Here is a 14260-nt window from a genome sequence, read left to right as displayed (position 1 = left end):
TATCTGTCATTTGGCATTCTTTACTAACTTCATCCATGTCTTCTAATCGATACGCTCTTGTCGCTTCTCGCAGTTCTCGATTGGGGGGGTCAAAAGTAAGGGTGAGAAGACGCAGGCCCCATCACGTGACACTTAACTAATAATGAATGATTTCGAGGGGCACCAGATTATGTAAGCATGTTAATCCTATTGGTAACTGTTTTAATAAGTCTTTACATATGTAGTTTTTTTCTTTTATCTTATCTTCTTATCTTCTTCATCTTCTACCACCATCAATGAAGAAAATTAGCGACTAAACGGAACAATAACTTATTCAAAGTTAATTGTTCACAACATGCTTTTAGCGCTAAATATAGTCATTGGTGGCCATTACATCAGTTGACGTAATCCATTCTTGTATCTCACAAACCACTTTTATTTTGTTGTTACACTTGGCTACATAAATAAAGTAAACATTATATATAATTCTTGATAGTCCTTAATTTTGAATTATATGGCAGATGATACACGTCTTCCCATTTCGTTTACCGTATTGCTGCGGCTGCGACTGTTCTTCATGCTTTTGTCCCAGAAGTCCAATGAAGCAACAACGTCGTAACCCTTGTCGTCTTCGTATGCATACAGAATCTCTTGGGACGAAGCATGCAAGAAACGTATGTTCTCACCAACAATGACCCTCAACAAGTCTGCGTTCTGCACGCTTCTTATCTCGATGAAGTTGGAGTCAAACGCTAAGAGGTACGGGTACCAAAGAGCAAAGGAGTGCGGAACGCCTTCCCATTCAATCATCCATTTAGGGCGGACACGCCATCCGTTGTGGTTGATGAAAAATGAAAAGTTCGAGTAGGAAAGTAAAAAGTCGCTGTTGATTCTGTCAATCTCCAACGGCTTGAGGCCTTCCCTGCTGGTAGCAAACTCCAATGATGTATCTGCCGGATCCAATAGTGTCTCCATGGTATTGTTAACCAAAGACACAATTTGGAAGCCGTTTGAGCATCCGACACACAACTTTGTCTTTAAGAAGTTGATCGACACAGGCTCAGAGGTGAAATGGATGTCCTCCTTATCGTTGAGAAACTTCTTTTTCTGTTTCTTCTGCTGGGCCGGATCAACAGGTTCGAAAATACGCACAATGTTGGAGGTTGACTTGGCAGCGCACAACAACATTCTACCATCACATACGCCTATTTTGAAGAAAGACACGTGATTCATTAGTTCTTTAGCTAGTTTTGCATTTTTCATCGGATCACCACCGTTCAACACACTGGTGGGCCAGTATAACAGCTTTCTATCACATAGCGCCACCAAAATTTGATACTCTTGAATGATTTCTGCTTGGATGATATTGACCTTAGCAATGACTTTAGTTCTAGATGTATTGGCAGCTAATCGGTCACCAGTATAAACACCAGAGTCAGTACCATATAATAGCTTTCTACCACCATCAAATGGCACCACACAATTGATTCTATTCTGCGAATCGAAAAAGTTGGAACACAACGGAGTCAGGGTATATACATCATTATCTGCCAGGATCTTTTTTGTTTGAGCTCCAATTTTGCTTGCTAAGATCTTTTGCGTTGCAGGAGTACCATACAACGTCAACTCATAACCATGAATACCAATATATCTGAACGATATTGGTGATTTCAAAACAGTGGAATTCAAGGGCACTAGTCCTGAATTTGAATTCAGGCCTAGTTGAGAAGGTGCAGAACCAGTTTTCATGGCAGCGGATCTGATAGACCTGATGCTTGGTGGGTTTTCGGTGGTAGAAAAGAACAAGAGAGGCAACGGTATAGGCCTTTGATAAACTTCATAGATTTCTCGTTTATTTGTGTAACCCAGTTTGATGAAAAGTAAACAATGGTCAAATAGAAAAACGTGGATTTCACCCTGTTTCTCCTTCTCTTGATATCCTTTCTTCTTCAAAACACATTGATAAATGACCTTCCTATTATCTGCACTTAACTTCAGATCAACCAACTCACCTCGCTTGAATAGCAATTTTTGTCTGATCTGGAATAAATTCATCTTATCGGATTGCTTACCCGTTTCAAAATTGATTTTTGTTAACATTTTCTCCAAAAGTTCGATTGCCGTACCTAACTTTTTATGATCAGGTGATTCTGGATTGGTATGATCTCTAATACTTTTTAACAACAATGGATACCTAGCAGGTCTAGTGGTGGGCTTAGACAAAAATGAAGATAAATCCAACCTCTTAGATTCTTCCCTTTTAGCAGTATCCTCTATAAATCTTCTCAACAAAGGATTGTGTCTCCTTTGCCTATCAAACTCATACTTACCAATGACTTGTCCAGCACCGTATGTAATAAACGGTGTAAATTGGGGTATATAATCGAGGAAAATATCAGCAATTGAATCAACTATTGGTGATTTCTGTTGTCGTCTGACCAAAGCTTCAGCAAATTTGTGATTTACTTCCCAAATCTCGTTGATATTGTGAAATACATTTCTAATGAACTGATCTCTTTCTTTATCTTTGATGATCTTAGTTTCAGCCAGAGGTCGCATCCAGAATTCTCTGATATACTCCAAATCTTTTATGAATGCTTTTTCTGAATTTATTGTTTCAAAAATGCACTCTTGCCTTTTGATTTCTCCTTTATCTAAGCCATCCATTAAACTCTTGGGAACAGTCAATTGCCAGTATTGCTTTTGGTCATCTTGAGTAAACGAAACGTGTGAATCAGATCTAATTAAACTACTACTTTGCATTTCTGCCCTCATCTTCTGCTCGAACCTTCTTGGGCACGAAACACTGTAGCAAATTTTGTCTCTGGTACACGTTGGAGAGTAGCACTCAGTCAACAAGGTAAAGACACCAGAAATAGAGCTGATATCAGGTGATCTTTCATTAGTGTATGCTAAATTAGAGGCCGAAGAATTCATATTGTACTCTTCCGTATTATTGAGGTTGCTTGAAACGGAGTTTTGTCTTCTGAAATCATCTGACTGATTATAGAGATACTCATCACTTATTAAATAAATCTCATTTTTATTATCTCTCAATTTATGTTCGTAGGTCACATCATGGAAAAGCCTTTGAGAATCTAAAGCCCGACCCAGAATTATAGCTAGATTTCTATCACGAATCTTAGTAATCCTACAAATAACATCAATTGCTTCAGCTCCAGAAAAAGAGTTTCTATACTCTATTCCATACTTGAAATGTCCAGATAACTTGATTTCATGCAAAAAAGCAGCAGCAACTTCGGATACTATAGCAGGATAAATATATTTCTTTTTCATCGAAGGAGACGCAGCAAGTGTGCTAGTTAATGAACTGGAAGAAACAAATCTACTCTTTTCAGCAGTACCTCTAAGTGACGTATTTGATGCTACCCTTTTGGTCAGAGTGCTCAAAGACCTTGATTTTTTTGGCAAATCTTGGGTAATGTATTCTATTTTTTGCGGTATAACTCTCCCGCTGCTAGTTATTTGCTTCAGAGGCGTATGATATTTCTCCATTTCCCTTGCCGAGCTATGACCCGAATTTCCGGGAGATTCAGGTTGGTTGACGGAGGAAGAAGAAAAGTTTCTGGCATTCTTCAGAAAATTGATCGATTGTCTAACAATCGGACTTTTTCTAGAAGAGCTTGGGGGGGGTGATGTCTGCTGTTGCTGCTGTTGTAGTGACGACGATTGAAAATCTTTCAAATAAGGTAACGAAGGCGATCTTTTTGCACTTTCTACACTCGAATGTGTATCTGTCTTGGTTAACATTTCAGATCCAGTCCTCTCTTTCGCTCCAACAAATTTAGCAGGAAGTAATTGCTGAGCTTTATAAATTGATGAATTTTGTTGTAGAGACTCATTGAGTGCACGAGGTGCAGGAGGAATATTAGTCGATGAGGAGGAGTTAGAAGACGTTCTTACTGCTAAGGGAAACTCACCATTTGAGTCAGGAGTTTTGAGGTTTCCTTGCTGATAGGCGGCTCTTTGAAATGACACCTCGCTGAGCTGAGTATTAATTGGTGGAGCGGCAGGAGCAGGAGGTCTGTTTAAGTTATATCTCTTGTGCGGCAGTGGTATAGGTGCAGCAGATGAACTGTGATAGTTATGGTATTGTTGCGGCTGTTGCTGTTGCTGTTGCTGTTGCTGAAGTGGTATTCCTGGAGAGTAGTTCGAGTATTGTTGCTGATGTAGCTGGTGCTGTTGAGGTGGATGGAATTGGGATTGCTGATTGGAAAAATGACTGTTTTGATACTGGTGTTGGTGCTGCTGCATTGAAGTGAAAGCAGGTTGTGAAGCAGAGCGCTGACTGGGTCCCATAGCACTTTGTTGGTACATCAGCTGGGGCTGTTGCTGATGCTGTTGTTGACGATAGTAATGTCCATTGTTCTCATTTGATGCAGATCGCACGTTTTTAGGTCCGGATTGGCCATATTGGTAAGGGTGCTGATTCTGATATTGGTGCTGAGGTTGGGCCTGATTCATGTCGGGAATTCGACCGTTCTTTCTCTCAGGGGTGGTGGAAGGAGTGGTTCTCGACTGTAAATGTGAAGACGCCTTTGCTCGGGTCGGCGAAGGCGTGACGGAAGTCGAGGACAAAGGAAAGTTTGTCGACAGTGGGGTTGTCGGCAACTGCAGGTGCTGCTGCAGATGTTCCGCTCTGGTCGGAGATGTTAGTTTCGGCGCCGGCAACGAAGGGATGTCAGATAGCGGCTGCTCTCTCTGCAGCGACGAGAACTGAGTTCGCAACGAATCTGGTTGCTTCCCTCTCGATTTCGGGATGTGTGTCATTGTCGATTCTTGGCTGTGTATTCAGTGTATTCAATGTTTTCAGTTTCGTTTGCTGAACTTCTGGTTTGACCGAGCTGCTCGAATTTAAGACGATAAAGGTCTCGGATGGAGCAATCAAGCTGTGATTTGGAGATCGGAGCACAACAGCGGCTGTCTGATAACCAGTACAGGTCGCAGCGTGTGCTGTGGGCGGTTCTGAAGGAACGGATGCTTGTACCAGCCGTGCGGTAGACGTGCAGGTGGAAGTGCTAGTGTGAACTGGCGAACGTGAACTGTCCAATGCCCGGCGTCCAGGGATCGGGGTTCAGAAACTTGGTGGGTGAAAGGAAGGAAGAAAACGCACAAAGGGACAACGAAGGTCGATCTATGCACTGCGCAATGGGGCGATGTCCTACCAGTAGCCTGGGGAATCAAAGGTGGACGATATTAATAGAACAGAAGCGTCGTGACGTCCCAGAGGCTCTCTCCCAGACGAAACACACCAGTCCTGCTCTCCTGAAGATTGATACTCCGAAACACAGGGTTTTAATCTATTCGGAATCCTTCTGGGAATCTTCTGAATCTCCGCCACGGCTCCTCCAGCCCTCTCTCCCCAGACCTTTCTCTCTCAGAACTGTCTTTCCCTGCTCGGATGTCACCGTCCTCCCTCCTCCTCCTCCCTCGTCCTCTCCACGAGCTCAGCTCAGCGAAGATTATCCCAAACAGCGAGGGGTCTCCGTGCGCCCGTGCACCATGGTGTCGCCGCCTCCGTTCCTCTCGGGCTCAGAGGGAGAAAGGCCGATATGAAGACGGACAATACACCTTAGAGGAAGGGAGGCAGAGCCACGGTCGTCTGACAGTACCCGGGGTCTCTTACATACCGCAATTGTTAGCACGGAAGCCCGATTCACAATAGAAACATTATGCCTGTATGTTTGCCATCTTTACGAGGCCGAAATCGTCACCAGATGGATGCCACCCTGTCACCATTTTCCTCCGGAAGCAACAACGAGAATACTAACATCCGCCGTGGCCGCCACGCCATCTCCCCTGCTTTTGCCCGCTAACGCGGTGCCCATTCCATAGGCCTACCATTCGACCTTCCTTGCTGAAGAAGACACCAACGCCAGAATAGTGGGGAACATTGCTGTTCTGCCAATTAAGACGCGGTTTAAGGGTCCCTCCCTTCCATGCATGGACCCTTACGATATCATCGACGAGGTGCTAGACTTGTTCAGAGCTAACACCTTCTTCAAGAACTTTGAGATCAAAGGTGCCTCCGACAGGACCCTCATCTACGGGATACTATTTGTGTCGCAGTGTCTCGACGCCTTAAACCCAAGCAGCTCGCAAAACGAGGCCGTGAAGGTGCTCACCAACTTGTCCTTGGAAGACTTTGCCATTCCGGGCGATATTGGCTTTCCACTCAACGCTCTATACCTGCCCCCTTCGAACAAAAACGACGCTGTGTTTTTGAGACAGTACTTGACCCAATTCAGACAGGAATTGGCCTCAAGATTGATCCAGAGGCTATATACCGCTGACTCTGCAAGGCCTAGCAAGTTCTGGTTGGCGTTCGGGAAGAAGAAGTTCATGAACAAGTCTCTTTGAACGGGTGGATATACAATTTTCGAATAAAGATGTATATATGTATCACTAGACTACAAACACTTTTATAACTCAGACCTTGAAAACCTCAATATTATGATGATCCAACTCGCTGATCATGTCGTTCATATCATCGCTCTTAAAATCCCAACCAAGCATCGCACTCAACCCAAGCCTCTCGAAACAGGGCAACCGTTCCTCATCAACCGCGATGGTGATGTCGTTAGGAGAGAGCTTTTCACACATGCCCATGTAACCGGTGCTCTCAATCGTCATGCTCCTCAAAGGTCGGTCGTATTCCTTCAAAATGACTAACAATTCTTCACTAAAAAGCTCCCAAGAAATATAGGCGATATCGACAAAGAAGCTTTTCAGATTTGGACAGAACCAGAACGAACGGTCCGCTCCATCGTCTCCTATTTTTGGCATTGGATATGTGATTGATAACCTTGTTAAGTTGATACCAATATGAGATAGAATATCGTCCAAACCCGTCCTGGTTAGGTGAGAACAATGTGCAAATTCCAAACAAGTGATGGTCTCGGGGAAACGCACGTTAGCTGCAAAAAAGTCTGTAATACCTCCCTGTAATCTCAAATACCACAATTTTTGAGGCCATTGGAAATCAAACTCGTCACAGGTCACGGAGCTTCGAGGAAAACATAATTGTTCTAGCTCAGGCAAACATTGGATACTTTTGAACAGCTCTGCTAGATTGACACTTTCAGAAACTAGCCTTAAATCTAACACTTTTAACCTGAAACAACTTTTTATGCTAACTAGTGGAGCGGCCCCAAAACTTGACTGGGAAGAAATGAAAATTTCTAGAGAGCTACTAGTCCGTCGAAGTAGTTTACTCATGTAGGAGTTTTTACCCGATTGTACGACTCTTGATAAATCGAGACACTTCACCATGTTTTGGAACTTTCTCTTCATCAGAAGTTTCAAGTTTTTGGGAACAAAATTGTTCGATTCGTCTGGATATCTAATGAAGCCTGCGTTATCACCACTGATAACGTCTAAAAAAGTCAACAAATTGTTAGACACAAGCTCGGGCTGGCTGTAGACCTTCCACAAAAAAGACCAGTATATGCCCCGGCATAGTAACAGGTGATTTGTGCAGAACGGATTCGGGGTATATTCCAATATTTTTGTTATCAGCTCGAGTGGCAATTTCAATTTCTCTTCCTCCATTTTGGGCATGCTTTCACATGCATCGGCATCATCTTCTTTTGCAATCGCACCTTGACGAGATCGGCTTGAAATAGAAACAGCTTTGTTCTTTGACTTCACAAGCTTTTTCTTGTTGTCAATGCTTTCTATACTCCAATCTTCTTCATTCTCCCAGTTGTCTCCGAGATCATCATCCCCGCCTTCAGTGGGGCGTGCGGCAGCACCGTAGACATACTTTTTGTAGAAAACCCCACGTGTTTTCTTGGGCCTGCTTTTGTTCGCCATGGGTTACAAAGTTTGACCCATGTACGTGTCCACCAGTACATTTCAAGTGTCTTCATGTCCGACAAAAGGACTGCATAGAACATGAACGTGAGAAAAATAGGAGGAAAAAATAACACAGAGCCAGCCGTTGTTACGCCCACCTTCAAAGACAGAGAAAAATTCCTAGTTGGCAAAGAACCCGCGCAATCTTTGGAAAATCATGTTGACTATCCTTCTTGTCCGTCTCAACACAACCACGACTGGGTGGGGGAGTAACCAGAGAAGGATCTGCTTGATGTACAGTTTGAGGATGTTCAAGCGGATCCTTTTACGCTTCTTCAAGGCAAGAAGCATGCTATATATTTGGTTCAAGTCCTGCTGGCTTGTCTGATCTCTCTCTTGAACTTTTTTCTCTAAGTTGTTTAATTTTTCGTTCAAGTTGTGGTTGAAAGTGTAAATGATGATGTTTTGCTCGAGTTTGTCGTTCTCCAAGGAGCTGATTTTTTTCTCTAGGAAAATAACCTTTTTTTCTAAAGAGTTGATGTAGCCTATCGATGCGGAATAGCATTTGTCGTAGTCAGGCGTGCCTTTGTACGAGGAGTTGAGGTCCGAGTTTGCAGTGGTGCCCAAACCAGAGGCAGGCCCGAAATCTTCAAAACTGCTGAACCTACCAGACGCATTACTGGTGCCTGTGCTGAGGTTGCTGAAACTGGCAAAGGCGCTGATGAAATTACTGCCGTTACCACCACCGGCGCCGGCACTATTATTGCTCATGCTATTGACCTTCGTCTCATCAAGATTGTACGCCCAGATCACGAAACACCAGATCAAAAAGCTTACGCCGGTCTTCCAGATGCTCAACACCCACGCCACGAGAAGCACAGCAATCACTGTCACCCAGAGATCGAACTTCAGGTCTTTCGTCAACACCTGGAGTGTCGTCAATGCCAACCGCACTTTCATCCTACACATGCTTGTTGTGAGTGGGAGATGGTGGATTACGTAGTAGCCCAGAACCGAGACCAAGCACATCGCTACCACAAACACCGCAGATGACGCCCCAGGCAGTCTGGAGAGCGAGATGTTCTGCAGCAGTGTGAAAATGACACTGAGAAGTATCACATGTATGGTGGAGAGATTTAAGGATGGCACCGTACTGGCGAATTTCTTTCCCCGCCGGGAACCTACCGCATCAACAGAAGAGAACGCTACCTTTGGATCCATCCTGCGTGTGGTATAGACCGGAAAGGCAAAAGAAACTCCTGCCACCGACTTACGCCTTCGATGTTGTGGTCGGCGTCAACTGTCGAGCAATGGGGCAAAAAAACCCCCAGACTGCTCCTATCCGGCTTTCTCTCTCCTCTCCTCTATGCACCCGTAAGATAAGCAGCTCCAGGCCAACTGCTCGTTTCGCCTCGTTTTTCTCTGCCCCCAATCGGGAACTCCGAAAACAACCCCGCTGAGCCTCATCATGCTTACGTACTCCGCAATTTTTTTGCTGCAACCTAGCCCTTGGCTAAAAGCACGTGCGCAAGATGAGGGCTCGCGCACCCTGCTTATTTGTTCTCTCGCTCTTCTATTCCTGGAACGCATTTTTCACAGTCACAGCCCTTAATACCGGCGTGCCACAGGCATTTTCCCCTCCTGTCGCTCTCTCCGCTTTGCAGCAATTTTTTTTTCAGCTTTTTGTGGTGTGCGGGCGTGTGAGGGTTAGGGGGGAGAGCACCCTGGAAGCGCCTGCTACGCTGGCTGGGAAGGCGGTGGTGGTGGTTGGCCAGTCTTTTCACGGTGGTTTGCGTTGGTGCAATCTGCCAACGCTGTATTCATATGTTTCAGGCTTTTTCTTTTCTGTAGTTAAGTGTCCCTTTTTGTCTATCCTCTTTTACCAGACATCTTTTTGCAGAGCAGCTTACAAGAGTATACATATCACACAACATGGTTTTAGTTGAAGACTTGTTACACCCAAACCCAGCTTCTGAAGCTCAAAAACACAAATTAAAGACCTTAGTCCAAGGCCCAAGATCTTTCTTCATGGATGTCAAGTGCCCAGGTTGTTTGCAAATCACCACCGTCTTCTCACACTCCCAAACAGCTGTCACCTGTGACTCCTGTACCAACGTTTTGTGCACCCCAACCGGTGGTAAGTGCAAGTTGTCTGACGGTTGTGCATTCAGAAGAAAGTAAGTCAATTTCCACTCTGATTAGATTATAAATATTTGATTACTCTGCTTTTACTTCAGTGTGCGTAACTCTTCATCTTGTCTTGTTCTTGTTTTCATGATTCCATCCGCATAAGGGGAAGAAACAGTTTAGAAACCAATCAATAAGTCACTTCTTTACAAGCATCAAAATAAAGGTTAATACAACATCATAAAAAGTTTAAACAAAACGAAAAAAAATGAAGGAAAAAGTATAAAGGCTTTACTTTACTCATGTATTTAAATATCTTAGGTACAACTTATATCTTCTATTAATAAAAATATAACTGATTTAGCTTTTCAAATCAATATCCAAGAAAGAGTACTCGAGGTTTAGTTCCCAATTTTTTTCCTTCTGTTGCCTGTTTGCTTTCAACGATATCTTACTCCTTATACGCTTGTTTCTAATGGATCATTGATTTCCTTCCCTACTATCCTCCTCTGTTGCTAAACAATCTCACATCTACAAATGCTTTTCATTTTGAAAGGGCTTTCCACACTGTCTTATCTGCATTTAATTTCTTTGGTTAGTTGATTCTTGTTTAATTCTATATAATATAAATACCTAATGTATGATTTAGATTTGCTCTCTCCTTTCGCTGGAAAATTGAGCCTCATCACTGCTTCGCTTTCCTCTTCTATTAATCTATGCTGTTCCATTTCTATCTATCTATTTATCCTTCCTCCTGGCTGTCTATCTATCTACACGCAATCTATACAACTGGAACCTAACTATTTTTGCGCCCTAGGTAGGCGGTTGGCAGCCTTTTTGATGATCTCCTTGGATTTCAACAAGTTGACAATCCGCACCCTTTCATTGTTGAGATGGGCATTGTCACTGGATTGGCCAGTTGGTATATGGGCTGCAGAGCAAGCAAATACCTTTTCCAAAAATCGGATGGAAGGGATACTACCTCCTTCACGAACAAATATGGGTGGAACCCCCCATTCTTCATCCAAACAGGTACTGAGCGTTTGGTATGCTAAATTGTGAACATCTCCTAGCCATGGTTCAGCTTCATGCATGATCTTCACCTCGACATGGTTTGTGCTCTCCAATCTTTTAAAACATTCATTGACATATTCTATAAATGATTCCTTCACGTTCTCTAACTCTTGTCCTGGTATAATACGAATGCTCAATTTGGCTTCTGCCTTTTGTGATATAACCGATCCGTTGTCAGGCCCTGACATCTCAATCTTATGCAATGATAAACTTGGCAATCTCCATTTTCTGATCAACTCGTTGATGTCCAAATCTGTGACCCTTTGTGCGATCTCTTGGTAAAGTGGAATTTCCCAGTCTTCTAAATATTGCAAGTTTTCTTTGAGACCTTCGACTCCTTCATTCTTGTTCCTTTTATAGATCTCTTCAAATCCAGGAATCATAATCTGATCTCGATAAACCAATTTACCCAGTAACTTGACTAGATCCATACTAGGTTCGATGACAACACCACCATCGACACCACTGTGTCTGTCAGGTTTATCACTCCAAACGACCAACTCAATTTCAATTCTTCCTCTAAGACCATAGTTGAGTGCTGGAGTCTTATCATCCAACCAGTAACTATTGCTTAACAAAATCCAGTCAATAGGTTTACCACCATCACTTATCTCGTACTGGTTTTCTAAAACGGAGTTTTGGAAACCCCAACTTCCAGCTTCTTCTTCGCCCTCAATGACGAAAATGAAATCTGATTCTAGCTCTCCCCTTGAATGCAACTCTGCAATCGCAAATATTGCGACCAACAGTGGGCCTTTATTGTCAGTCACACCTCTTCCGTAAATGTATCCATTATTTGGAGTCATGGTAAAAGGTGGAGTTTTCCATGTAGAATTTGAAGCAGGTATAACATCATAATGCCCGTACCATAGGATTCTAGGTGTCTCACCTGGGTTTTCCACCTTTTTAGAATTAGCCTTAAAAATTGCGTGGACTATGGAATTACCATTCGGGACTGGGAACATTTGTGTCTTCGATGCCCCAAACGATTTGAATAAAAGTGTCAAGAAATTAGCACATTTCCGGCATTCTTCTTTGTAGGTATCAGGTTGCTTCGAGACAGTTCTGAATGTTATCAATTCCCCTAAAATTTGCAGAAATTTTTCGTTAGTCAAGTATGTTGATAGATTTTCATATTTCTCTCCAGATACCGAGCTGTCTCCACTTGTAAGTAGTTTGTTATCCAGAGATAAGCTATCACTACATGTAATGCAAGTATTGCTCATGCTATGCAGAGACCACAAAGATATGGTTTTATCCGATCCTGCACTAACGAGGTATGATTCATTATTCACCGCAAAAGTGAGCAACGTTAGGCAAGGGTCATTTTTGGTGACACGCACACAAGTGCCCGTGTCGTTATTTTCCAACTCCATATCCACCTGGACGGTCGATTTGGATAAAATCATCTTTGTGATTCCAAATTCAGTGCCCATCAACAACCACTGAGGATAGTTTCCGTTGGTGGATGGAGATACTGCAAGGGTGTAGACATCATTTGGATCGATTTGGAAATTTTTCAACAATTGGAAAGTGGCCAGATCCCAGATACAGACATTACCATTCGACGATCCTGCGTATACTGTGAGAGAGGATTGTGAGACTGCAAGGGAGAAAATCGAGTCGATTTTGGGATGTGACAATGAGCGTAGAAAAACCAAGTTTCCATTGTTTTCATTGGAGTACCCCCAAAGCTTGATTTCTCCATCACCACCGGCAGAGACAATCACGTGCTGGTAATTTTCGGCAATGTTGTTTGCAAATGTAGAGGTTAGTGGGTTTTCAATGGTGATGAAATCAAGTGCATATAGGTAACCATTGTGTGCATAGCTTGTTATATTTTCAGTTGGAATCTGGATGACCTTGACGTGCTGGTGAAGGGCGGTATAGGATGGCTGAGCACTGCCGGTTTCTGGTGGAACTGTTTCTGTGAATGACAACGGGGACGAAGACTTTGAGAAAGATTTCTTTGTTTTCTCAGAATCAAAGAATTTATCGAACCTGTTACTCGGCATGAACTGCAAATGCTCGTCTGCCGATCCGTTGATTTCTGTGTCTAGATGGACAAACGACATGGATGCGTTCTGTGCACCGATGAAAACCGACTGGATCGCGTCGATCCACGTTATCGAGAAGATATCACCGATGTCGAGTAAAGAATATATGGTATGGGTTGGGATCAGCTGGATGAAAGAGTCGTATGTGGACTCTGTCGGCTGGCTCTCGCTGTACGAAGATCTGCTGTTGTGGCGGGACTGTGTATCTTTGATCTTCCATACCTTCACTAACGAGTCCGACCCACCGCTGAATAGTATATTTTCGCAGTCACTTAAATGCAGACACAAGACCGAGCCGACGTGGGTTGGGATTTCAAACTTTTTCTGGAAAGTCACCAGGTCAAGCACCAGGATCGACGACTCCTGCGTGCCGCAGAAGAGCAACTTCCTTCTCGGGGATGCCACCATGCATAGTATCGAGTGCTTGTAGTTCCATTTGTGCAGAAGTGACTTCTTGAACTGCGACGAGTGGTCCTTCGTCAGGTTCGAGTTGGACACCGAGAACTCGTGGTGATAGTTGAACGAGCTAAGCTCCGCGTTGTGAGTCGGCGGACTCAAGTTCGACGTTGGGGTAGACGACGTCGAGTGGGACTTACTCATCGAGGCAGACGACCATGCCATTTCTGCTCACTTGCAAACGGTATTCCGGTACCGCAGTGGCTAAGATTTTTTGCTTTCGGAAGTCAATTGACAAACACGCAGGGCTCCTGATGTGTCTCCCACGGCTTCGTGCTGTACTGCTCCGTGCAAGAGAAGCCACAGTTTGTGCCAAAGAGTCAACAGATACGCTGTGTGCTCTCACAGCTTTTGCGGAGAAGGAAGAAGCGGAAAAAATAGAAAAAATAGAAAAATAGAAAAAATGAAAAAAATGAAAAATAGTGCGGCAGAAGAAAAGAGGAGCTCGTAAATGGTCTGGTCACGTGAGCAAAACAACTCGGAGCTCAGAAAGCTGCCGCTTGAACAGCGGCAGTTCAGCAAGACACAGACGCACATTTGCGATGTCCCACAACAACATATCAGACTTAGATCGAAAATCATAGGTCCACCCATTACAGGTAGCTCTAGCTTTGAGACCCGTCCAGGCCCCGTAGTGAAGCCGCCTGAGACCCAGTGACAAAACACCTGAGATAGCCCGATCGACCTTGCTTACGTAATTGAAAACAAATTTTTTGTCTTTTCCTGGCGACGTGTGCACATGCTACGTG

At 43.7% G+C, this 14260-nt stretch overlaps 7 protein-coding genes across 7 annotated transcripts; 3 read left to right on the top strand and 4 right to left on the bottom strand.

Moving 5' to 3' along the window:
• Window positions 1–489: 489 nt before the first annotated feature.
• On the bottom strand, window positions 490–3495 carry PICMEDRAFT_33227 (hypothetical protein; the record flags this gene model as incomplete). Its single annotated transcript, XM_019162807.1, has 1 exon — window positions 490–3495. One exon carries the CDS (start codon window positions 3493–3495, stop codon window positions 490–492), a length of 3006 nt encoding a protein of 1001 aa, XP_019017503.1.
• A 1414-nt stretch (window positions 3496–4909) lies between these two features.
• On the top strand, window positions 4910–5831 carry PICMEDRAFT_129183 (hypothetical protein). The gene has a single exon (XM_019159987.1). It carries the CDS (start codon window positions 5050–5052, stop codon window positions 5554–5556), a length of 507 nt encoding a protein of 168 aa, XP_019017502.1. The 5' UTR covers window positions 4910–5049; the 3' UTR covers window positions 5557–5831.
• On the top strand, window positions 5609–6615 carry PICMEDRAFT_16279 (hypothetical protein). Its single transcript, XM_019161146.1, has 2 exons — window positions 5609–5678; window positions 5836–6615. The coding sequence occupies exons 1-2, from the start codon at window positions 5673–5675 to the stop codon at window positions 6358–6360; spliced, it is 531 nt and encodes a 176-aa protein (XP_019017501.1). The 5' UTR covers window positions 5609–5672; the 3' UTR covers window positions 6361–6615.
• PICMEDRAFT_33593 (hypothetical protein) lies at window positions 6430–7551 on the bottom strand (the record flags this gene model as incomplete). Its single annotated transcript, XM_019162829.1, has 2 exons — window positions 6430–7342; window positions 7391–7551. The coding sequence occupies 2 exons, from the start codon at window positions 7549–7551 to the stop codon at window positions 6430–6432; spliced, it is 1074 nt and encodes a 357-aa protein (XP_019017500.1).
• A 345-nt stretch (window positions 7552–7896) lies between these two features.
• On the bottom strand, window positions 7897–9118 carry PICMEDRAFT_129177 (hypothetical protein). Its single transcript, XM_019159986.1, has one exon. It carries the CDS (start codon window positions 9016–9018, stop codon window positions 7978–7980), a length of 1041 nt encoding a protein of 346 aa, XP_019017499.1. The 5' UTR covers window positions 9019–9118; the 3' UTR covers window positions 7897–7977.
• A 611-nt stretch (window positions 9119–9729) lies between these two features.
• On the top strand, window positions 9730–9978 carry PICMEDRAFT_32887 (hypothetical protein; the record flags this gene model as incomplete). Its single annotated transcript, XM_019162791.1, has 1 exon — window positions 9730–9978. The coding sequence occupies one exon, from the start codon at window positions 9730–9732 to the stop codon at window positions 9976–9978; it is 249 nt and encodes an 82-aa protein (XP_019017498.1).
• Window positions 9979–10683: 705 nt separating this feature from the next.
• PICMEDRAFT_16275 (hypothetical protein) lies at window positions 10684–13883 on the bottom strand. Its single transcript, XM_019161145.1, has one exon. The coding sequence runs from the start codon at window positions 13674–13676 to the stop codon at window positions 10725–10727; it is 2952 nt and encodes a 983-aa protein (XP_019017497.1). The 5' UTR covers window positions 13677–13883; the 3' UTR covers window positions 10684–10724.
• Between the last annotated feature and the right edge of the window lie 377 nt (window positions 13884–14260).

The sequence above is a fragment of the Pichia membranifaciens genome (assembly GCF_001661235.1).
Source record: "Pichia membranifaciens NRRL Y-2026 unplaced genomic scaffold PICMEscaffold_3, whole genome shotgun sequence".
NCBI lineage: Eukaryota > Fungi > Ascomycota > Pichiomycetes > Pichiales > Pichiaceae > Pichia > Pichia membranifaciens.
This window is presented reverse-complemented; position numbering and strand designations above follow the sequence as displayed.